Source organism: Trachymyrmex cornetzi, unplaced genomic scaffold, assembly GCF_001594075.2.
Source record: "Trachymyrmex cornetzi isolate Tcor2-1 unplaced genomic scaffold, Tcor1.1 scaffold282, whole genome shotgun sequence".
Classification (NCBI taxonomy): domain Eukaryota; kingdom Metazoa; phylum Arthropoda; class Insecta; order Hymenoptera; family Formicidae; genus Trachymyrmex; species Trachymyrmex cornetzi.
In genome coordinates this window covers 253,004-263,372 of record NW_017297505.1, presented here as the reverse complement: position 1 = coordinate 263,372, position 10,369 = coordinate 253,004, and the positions used below count along the sequence as shown (strand labels likewise).

Genomic DNA, 10,369 nt, shown 5'->3' with positions numbered 1-10,369 from the left:
CAATTCGTATACCGATCAGACATTTTAATTTTGTTATTGTCAATATAGGTAGTAAATAATAAAAAACAATTGTTATATGTATATTATATTATATTATTTTATTAAATCGATTGTAAATTTACAAAAAATATTTAAAATGTTTATGTATAAAAATTATATACAAATTGAGTCAATAGATTATTTTGTAATCTGAAATTTCTTTAACAAAATTATTTTTATATCCATAATATTAAAATACATATTATTTTAGCTTACATCTTGTAATAAACATAATATATATATATATATATATATATACTATATGTACTAAACATAATATAGTAAGAGTATCATAATTTCAAAGAATTATTTAAAAATATTAGAGATTTGCAAACGCTTCGCTTCGTTTTCCTTGAGATAATCCTAAAGTTACCAGTTTTTATCAACTAAACGTAATAATCTTTGTGCAACAATTACTTTTTTCAGAGGTATCAAAGGGTTTGGGGGTTATCGCAGTATCATAATCCAATGCCAACGTTTCGTAAACCTTGCCGTTTGCTTCATTAGAGAGAGAAGCACACTGATATTGAGCAGACTGAGCTGCTCCTCCGAAGGATTCCCTTTACAAAAATTCTATTAAGAGGAAGGTTCAGAAAGAAAGAAGGGGAAAAACGACTATTTAACATAAAATGGAATAAATGCTCAGTTAAATTAAATTTTCTAAATAAGAAAAAATTGATTTTTAATTGTTGCTTAACCTACGCGAACTGTATATAATATTAAAGTTTTAAACTATTGTTTGTAGATTTGGGATTGAAGGTAAGTACAATTATATTTAAGAACAATTTAAAATATATCAACTGGTATATTTTAGGTCGAAAAATAGTGAAAAAAACGATTTTTTTTTTTCGACATGTTCTACCAAATCTAGAAATCTGAAAAAAATATCAAATGCAATAAGATTTAGCTGCTAAATTATTTTAGAAGTGGTCAAATATTTTAATCATATATAGAATTGCAATTTTGAAAATTCTTTTATTAATTTTTAAAAAAATAGAATTTTGAGCCAAGACTGACAAAAAAGTTTTTATTCCATAATCTTTTTGATACTCTTTATATATCCATGATTTTTTTTGTAAAAGTCCGTTTAGATTTAACGGAGAAAAATTACTAATGAAAAATTACATTTTTTTCGATATCTCGAAATGGTGTGGCTCTTTTAAAATCAAACTTTGTCCAAAATATTCTTTTATCTGGGTGTTCATTTTGCCCCTTGTGGCGATCAATCGATACGTGCGAAGCCCGAAATCTTCTCTTTACATTACTATATCCTTTGACTATAGATTAAACAACCTGTCATACTGATGAAAAACAGCTATATATATGAGCATGTGCTGTCACATTCTCTGTTATAATTTACCAATTATTTTAAAAAATTCTGTAATTCGTTCATTAATCATCTTTTCTTAAAATAAATTCAGCTAAATAATATTTATTCTTTTGAATCATATCTTGGGATTTGAACGAAATTCATGTTAAATTCGCTTGAATAGTAACTTATATGCTTATGTCGCTGCTTTTCATCAGTTTATCAATATATCGCACGTGAGGGAGCTAAACTTAACAATTACATGAGTTTCGAAAATTTTCCTTAAGAGTGTGTAAGAAATATCTATTAAAAATAATAGAATATTCTCAGAATATAATGTGCTATCTAGGATTCTCAGTATACAAAAGATTAGATAGAACAAACAATATTTCCGAGAGACATAATCGTGAACTTAAAGAAACTCTTAAAGAACATTCGACAATTTTTGCATTACGTAATAGAAAATAATCTCATTATTGGAACATTAAAATTTTATTATATATATATATATGTCCATATAGGAAACTCAAGAGTGTCTTTACTTTTTTTTATCATTTTTGCCCAATAATATTTGATAATTTATATAAAACTAATAATAGGTCAACATTCTCTCCCTCTTCTTCAATTGTGTTCCAAATATCATTTAGTTCTATTTCTTTTTGTTTGAATTTTTCTGATCGTATCCAAAACTTTTCGTTGCTTAAGAAGCTTCGAATCTTTCGTTGATGTTCCGTTAAAGAGCCTGAAAGTAAATTTGGATACATATCAAATTTGTATTTGAATGCGTATTGTATTATACATACGTAAGAACGCAAAAATTGTCGAATGTTCTTTAAGAGTTTCTTTAAACTCACGATTATGTCTCTCGGAAATATTGTTTGTTTTATCTAATCTTCTGTATACTGAGAATAAACTGGACTTAAAACCATATATCTATGTCCGCTTATAATAATTAATAAATGTCTTTAGCTGTTCGTTTTCTTCTACATTAAAAATTACTTTTGTAATTAGATCGAACCCTTCCTCTATAAAATTTGCTGGTAATAAGACCAAGGCAATCATTAATTTTATAAAGCCCCGTTCTAACTCGTCATCGCTCTGATTACGTCGAAAAATTTTATGCTTCTTTGCATTGTCCAGTAACGCCTGTAATAAAATACTATTGTAATGAAACAATTTGCTATTTGACTTACTCAATACATATCTTATTACGTTTCATCACCTGACTATAATGGAAGAAACATCCAACAATCTTAATATTCGGGAAGACAATTTGTAGAGCTTTCTGTTCAACTTTCTCGAAATCAACAACTGCAATTTTAAGTTGCAATTTTAAAATATTATTAACTTTCAATATATAAGACATCCACGTAATTTTTAGTCGTTCTTCCTCTCATAATTACATAAACTATTGGAAACGTCTAAAAGTTGAAAAATGATATTTATAATAATAATACATAATATCAGATATTATTACAAGAGAATACATTACACAAATAGTATTTCTCACTCTTTTATTTTGTCTAACTATTATTGTCCACAGTTGACAATTGCGATTTTCTATTTTCAGGACGGTCGCAAATGTCCCGTCCACGAAAATGGTACATAACGAGTTATTCTCCATTTTATTTTTTAAAAATTTATCTTATTTTATATGTATCATCTTTATTTAATATTAATCTAACTTTACAATTTTCATTTTTTTGGTAACCATATTCATAATACCTATTAAAAAAGTAAAGCGTTAAAATGCAATATTTTCAAAAATTTTTGACGATATACAGAATATACAGGTTATACAAATTATATCAATCGATAATTTATCAATATTTTACTTTATATGTTTATATGAACTATTATAATGAAAGATGTATTCATCGTGTTCCAGTGTTGGTACATGTAATCTGGCTAATTTTTTTTCGGCCATTTTGTTATATAATAAATTTTGTTACAAATAAAAATAATTAACTCAAAGTTAACATGCATTAGCATGGATAAACAACTGTCAATCAAATTTTGTAACATTTGTATTGAGCGCTGCACGATGCTGCACCTCTGCATACTCTAACGCGCAACAGAATTAACAACTTACAGAAATAAATTTATGGATCCTAGGGATTTTCTAGAAATGCCAACATTCGTCCGCCATTTTTTATGGATTTTGTCCGGTAACCGTTCGCACACTACGTTACCGAACGCGTAAATAAAGAACACTGTTATTTATATGAAGAACAGTACAAAATATTTATCAATAAAGAACGCAGATCAACGGTCAATCAAACGTCTCAGCGCAGCGAAGGCTCATATCGAAAGGATCCTCTCCAGCTTGTTTCTTAAACAAACGGATAGTCACCAGGCAACACCAGGCAACACGATCTTCAGGACATAGGTGACGATCTTATATACGGGTATCGGCAAATTACGGGCATTCGAAACGGCACGGGCATACATATATGTACACAGTACAGGATGTTTCCAACACAACGGTAAGTCGAGTTGCCTGTCTGCCCATGGGCAGGGACCATGTTTTACTGATATGCAGAATAAGATTAGATGACAAATCCGGTGGGGAATGAGACAAGAGAAATTGAATTTTACATACTGGTATAGTGTAAAATTCAATAATAAGATATAAAATATGTATTTAATTATACAAATAATATTTATTAAATGTTTAAAAATATATAATATATAATTATAAATACTTACAATTATAAAGCAAATATTTTTATCTTGAAATATCTATATAATAAATATTTGTTTTATAATTATAATACAAATATTTTTTCCCGAGGGTTTCTTTCTCCCTTTCTTTTCTTCGCTCTCATAAATACATTGATTTTCTAAATATTTTATTAAAGATTTGCATAAATTAAACATGATTCAAGTTTGTTGTGTGTAAATGAGCTGGATGAATTATGTTTATAAATCTATTGAATTCATGAAGAAGCGTCTGAAATTTATTTGTATTTTTTATAGGAATTCTATGAAAGTGTAACGTTCTTCCATGATATGATGGTTTCAAATCTAGGTACACTATAAGTTTCTCATAGTATTTGCCACAGTTATTAGTACATGGTTTACGGTCGTAAGCGTAAAAATGCGTACCGAAAACCATTTTTGTTAAGAAATATGGAGGGATTGAACATTCTTTATTGGATATTTTGTGTGTTAAATTAAAGTAAATATATTTATCGTTTCTCATTATGTGCTTACAAAATCTCGTTGGGCATGAATTGGTCACAAATCTTAAAAACATTTTATCTTTGGTGACAATATCTGCAAAATATACTAATATAAATTAAGGTTTTTTTTACATTTACGTAGTACATAAATTATAATACTTACCAATAAAGCATGGTACGGTTTCAAACAATATTGTGGTAAAACTGGAGGAGGAATTAAAGCTTCTTAACCAACTGTCATTCATCTGTGATACAATCTTCCACACATTTAAATTTGAAAAATAGATATACATTAGGCACTCAAAATCTATATAAACAGATTTTAAACAGAGTCAGTTAAACATTTTTCATAGCAGAAAGACAATAAATATACAGAATCTGTAATATTTGACAATATCGGTAAATTGCCGGTAGAAATCTGACAAAATTTACTGATATAACCTGATGGTAGATTGACAGAATCGAGATAGATGTGTCGTACGCAATGTTGTCGACCTCTATGAAACTGGACCCACTTTTTTAAAATTTGGAAAAAATAAGCAGAGTTCTAATTGCCCCCCAAACAGTTCTAGAGTTCTCTATCAGTTTAAAAAAGAGTTCCGTCGATTAAAGCGGTGAAAACACCATTTAAAGTATCGGGGGAGCCAACTTCACGATTCTGAAACTTTGGAGAGCTATAACCCTTTTGTCGTTCATTTTAACACATTTATCCATATAGGACAATCGATAGAACTCTTCGGGGCGTCACCAGAACTCTAAAAAAAATGCTGGGTTTCTCAAAATTTGTTTGAAAAAAAATGTTTTCAAAAAATAATTTTTTTTTAATCTATCGTTCCGCTATGAATTCTGATAGCCTCCCCTAAGATTTTTAACGATTACCCTTAATAATCAAATAGCTAAGATCGCAAAAAAAAAGTTCTAGCACCTTGAAGTTGAAAATTCGAAATCTGAAACTTCAAATTCCTAGAATTTTTAGTTATAGATTTCAGAGCATCGATTATTGAGGACAATCGTTAGAACTCTTACGGGAGCTACCAGAACTCATAACGGAACGATGAATTTAAAAAGTTTTTTTTGAAAAAAAATTTTTTTGAAAAATATTTTTGGAAATCCAACATTTTTTTTAGAGTTCTGGTGGCCCCTCCGATATGGATAAAAGTGTTTAAATGCGAGCGGTGGGATGTGATAGTTCAATGAGATGAAAGGTTTCCTTTCGCTGTTATTTCAATAAGACAAAATATTAGATGTACAACTTTGCTTCCGCCGTTTTCCTATGGATGGCTTTAAGTGGTGGTCGAAATAAATAGATTATAGACGTTATACAATAAACTTGGGCATCTGCCAACATAACCCCATAGAAACATTAGTCGATTTGTGTCTGCATCATAAAGTTATTCTCGATTGAAAATGTCAGTTTACGAGCCAAATTCTCGTCATTTGCGGGAGATTTTAATTTTCTGCTTCGATATGAAGAAATCTGCGGCTGAGGCTCATCAAATGCTCTCAAATACTTATGGTGAGGTCGCTATTAGTGAAAGAACGTATCATGAGTGGTTTCAACGCTTCAAGAACGGTAATTTTGACGTCGAAGACCGGCATAGCGATGGAAGAGAGGTTTTCGAAGATGCAGAATTGGAGACATTACGTGATCAAGACTCGTGTCACAATCAAGAAGAATTGGCACGATCATTGGGAGTGACTCAACAAGCCATTTCAAAACGTCTCAGAGCCATGGGAATGGTTCAGAAGTAAGGAAATTGGGTGCCGTACGAGTTGAAGCCGAGAGATGTTGAACGGCGTTTGTTTGCTTGTGAACAGCTACTTGAAAGGCAAAAACGGAAAGGATTTCTGCATCGCATTGTGACTGGAGACGAAAAATGAATTTATGACGATAACCCCAAGCGCAGAAAATCATGGGGAGTTCCCGGCCATACTTCCACGTTGACGGCCAAACCGAATATTCACGGCTCCAAAGTCATGCTCTGTATTTGGTAGGACCAGCTCGGCGTAGTGTATTATGAGCTGTTAAAACCGACTGAAACAATCACAGGCGATCGGTGTCGAACGCAATTGATGTGTTTGAGCCGAGCATTGAAAGACAAACGGCCGCAATACAACGAGAGACACGATAAAGTGATTTTGCAGCATGACAATGTTCGACCCCATGTTGCGAAAGTAGTCAAGACATACTTGGAAACGTTGAAATGGGAAGTCCTACCCCACCCGCCGTATTCTCCAGACGTTGCTCCCTCTGACTATCATTTGTTTCGATCAATGGCACACGGCCTGGCTGACCAGCACTTCCGGTCTTATGAAGAAATAAAAAATTGGATCGATTCGTGGATCGCCTCAAAAGATGACCAGTTTTTTCGATGCGGGATTCGTACGCTGCCCGAAAGATGGGAGAAAGTAGTGGCCAGCGATGGACAATACTTTGAATCATAATGTATAACCAGTTTTTTACAAAGTTGTACACCTAATAATATATTCCATAATTTCCACTCTTTCTCTACTAATAATTTCAATTTAAATAACTACAAAATTGCATTCTATTTGATTTAATTTCTGCTGTCAATCTGCTATCTAATTGCACAGATCTTACTTGGTTTTTGTCGTCAAACTAATGGTTTATGTGAACAAATTTTTTCAATCTGCTGACGTGCTCTCATCAATTTTGTCAGTCTGTCAATATTCTGCTAACATTTTACTTACTGAAGAATTCACAATCACTTGTAAATGTACTTCTTAGTGTTTCAGGAATATGTTCAGGAGAACATTTTGCCGTTGCGTTTCCTGCACATAAGATTAATTTTTCATCCAAAACGGAATAATTAGAAACATGGCGCATTTTGCAAGGTATCTTTGCACCTGATGTCCACAAGCCTGCGTAATTAAAATATTTAGGAACATTAATAAAATCCAGTGAATTCTATATACATACTGGAACCAGCTTTGAAAGGTGACCGATTGTGCGAGAGTGACAGTTATACAAATTGAGACGTCTGTTTACATTTAATATACTACATTAAAAAAAAAAGATAGACATCCTTGACTCATATAAGTGTCTCTTGCACAGTCGCCCACTCTCCATCACATTTGCATAAGAAGGCTCACTCTAGTATGATAAAGAGCAAGAATTCAAAGAATTTCGCACCCAACACATTTATGTAATATTTAAATACAAAAGCAAAAATTAACAAAGAAGTACTATTTTATTTAATGACAGACAATTTTAAAAATTAATAAATAATTATGAAAGCAATTTTATGATTAATCTAAAAAATATACATAATAACCTTCTAAGAGAACTTTGACATAAAGTCTAGTAAATCTCTATGTGTATACTTTTCATATTGTATTAATGAAACGCGTATTATAAAACTGTATATTTAAAATCACCTGTATAGATATCGTAGATATCAACACTGGATTTGGTTTCAAATTTGTCTCCAAGACCGCCCACAAGAATTAATTTGTTTTTCATAAACGCAGCAATCATATCGGTTCTTACAGTTGGCATACTAAAACATTTGTAGAAATTATTTTAACAAATAACATACTATTTATTTTATTACTCTTATCATTTATTTAAGAATGCATTAGGATACTTACACAGTCTCAAGAAACCAATTTTTAGATATCAAGGAGTAACGCCACACATCTTTGTTAAATATACCTGTGTGAAATCCAAATTCTCCACCACACAGGTAAACATTGTACCCTAAATACATTATATAAAATATTGAATGAATAAGATAATATTGTTCTAAAATAAAATATAAAGTCAAAAGAAGGCTACATACTTCTTCCAATAATCGACATCCTTTGTAATGGATATGTATGACCAGCAATATCTTTGGGAAATTTAAATGAGGTAAGTTCAAAAAAATTATTACCATCCCAACAATGAATAAATTTTTTATCTCTATGAGAATTGCTACTTTCACCAGATATAATACTGTGTAATATTTGTGTTTCCTTATTCTTTAAGATATCTAAAGGAATTGTAAAATCCTGAAAAAAAGAAGTGATTTTATTATATAGAGTTCTAAGTGGTTAAGAGTAATTTTTATTATAATGAATTATAATATATTAATGCACAATAGAATATAACATAATGTAAATAGGCATAGTGTGTTTTTGCACATATTTATTGCTACAGCCAATCAGAATTTAGCCCTTTATTCATTCATTCTTCGGCGGTAATATAAACAAACCTGGTAATTAAAATCTGGTGATTAAAATGCAAAATTTTACCCTTAATTCTATTTTTAAATTATAAAATTTATGATATACCATGTTTCGTATTATTATTCTACAGACTCCATATATATATACTACTACACTACTAACTCCTTAGCATAAACTTATGAAAAATGGGTTCCTAATTTATATCGGTTCTGCGCATATGCCAAATGTTAACCCGAAAGAATGCAATATTATGACTACGTCCTGCATATCATGTAGTATCATGGACATTTAGCAAACATTATCTTAGATTCCGGTCATGATTGTCTAGTGCCTAATGGGATACGTTGAGTGCTTTCCATTTGGTCACACAAGTCGTCACAAACATCCTTTTTATCATTATGTTAATTGTAATTATCTTATATTATTAATCTCAGGTAATTGATTTTTATTATATTACTTAAAATATCTGTAATTGCTGTTTTATATTTTTCGTTTTTTATAATTTTTATTCTTATGTGCTATATATAGTTATATTCTCGAGAGTTATTCTTAATAGTCAAAACGGTTTTCACACTTTCCAATTATCTAATTCGCAGAATATGACTATATCCAATGATACGTGTATACAAATCATTTTGTTTTGACAAGAATTATGTGTTCTGTTGAGAAATTGTTAGCAGCATCATATTGACTGGAATTTTATTATAAGGCACGCGAAAGAATAACTGTAAAAATATTTCCTATTTTTATTGTTTAATTTAGTTTCCATATGTAATTAATTTTAAGTTCTACATTAATTAATTTTAATTTCTAATTTTTACATTAAGAATGACTCAGAAAGGGTCGAAACGTTCATGGTTATGTTTATTATGTATGGAAAATGAAAAATACTCCATGTCAAATTGCATCATGAATATAATAATATATATTTTTTAAAACAAAATAATATAATTAAAAATCTATGTGTTTAACTTGTTAACATACAATTCTATACTACAATTCGATGATTAATATAGAATAATAGCGTTTTCCCTTGGTTACACTAGTGCACCTTGAATGCACATTAAAGCCATTGTACTATAAGTATTATTATGTATATCTAAGTGTAAAAGTATAAGTACTAGTATAATCTTTAATATAAAATAAAATTAGGATTGTAGGAAAATGTAGATAAATATTTATACAAAAATATTAAAAATTTAGGAAGATTTATGATGCATAGGACATTATTTCTTTTCCACATAAATATCCATATTAAAAACAAAAAAATACGTTTTTAAAAAGTTATTTTGTCATTCTATAAATTCTATGTAAAAATTTCGATAGCAGAGTTTTTAGTCCGTCATACTGCATCAGTCATTTTAAATTCTGTAATTTTGATCACAAATTCTTTTTTAGGAATCCCAAATATCCTTATACACTAAATTTTTAGAAATCGACCTTTTTTTCTACCCCCAAAAACACATTTTATCCGAAACGTTCTGCTGCTCAAGGAGAAACTTACGTGGCTTTTCTCGTATTTAGGAAATTATACCATTTTAATTTTTCAAGTTTTACCTTTGTAAAGATATATATATATATACAGCCATTGACAAAATTATTAGGCACCCTTGCTTTTTCTAAATTTTTCACAACTGAATGTGCA

General features: G+C 30.1%; 2 protein-coding genes and 1 long non-coding RNA gene across 3 annotated transcripts in view; 1 reads left to right on the top strand and 2 right to left on the bottom strand.

The window, feature by feature from the left end:
• Positions 1 to 2,281: 2,281 nt before the first annotated feature.
• Positions 2,282 to 2,714, bottom strand: LOC108762222 (uncharacterized). Its single transcript, XM_018509125.1, has 2 exons — positions 2,571 to 2,714; positions 2,282 to 2,494 (listed from the first exon to the last, which is right to left on the bottom strand). The coding sequence occupies exons 1-2, from the start codon at positions 2,712 to 2,714 to the stop codon at positions 2,282 to 2,284; spliced, it is 357 nt and encodes a 118-aa protein (XP_018364627.1).
• Positions 2,715 to 3,512: 798 nt separating this feature from the next.
• LOC108762233 (uncharacterized) lies at positions 3,513 to 8,234 on the top strand. The gene is made up of 3 exons (XR_001940155.1): positions 3,513 to 3,834; positions 7,283 to 7,389; positions 8,171 to 8,234. It is a non-coding gene; the product is annotated as an uncharacterized LOC108762233 (long non-coding RNA).
• LOC108762232 (uncharacterized) overlaps positions 7,236 to 10,369 on the bottom strand; it is a 9,085-nt gene continuing 5,951 nt past the window's right edge. The window contains exons 4-7 of the mRNA XM_018509141.1: positions 8,337 to 8,547; positions 8,146 to 8,254; positions 7,933 to 8,054; positions 7,236 to 7,416 (exon numbers count right to left, since the gene is read on the bottom strand). Coding sequence (XP_018364643.1) covers positions 7,238 to 7,416; positions 7,933 to 8,054; positions 8,146 to 8,254; positions 8,337 to 8,547 — 621 coding nt within the window. The 3' untranslated portion in view covers positions 7,236 to 7,237. The remainder of the gene's footprint in view (positions 7,417 to 7,932; positions 8,055 to 8,145; positions 8,255 to 8,336; positions 8,548 to 10,369) is intronic.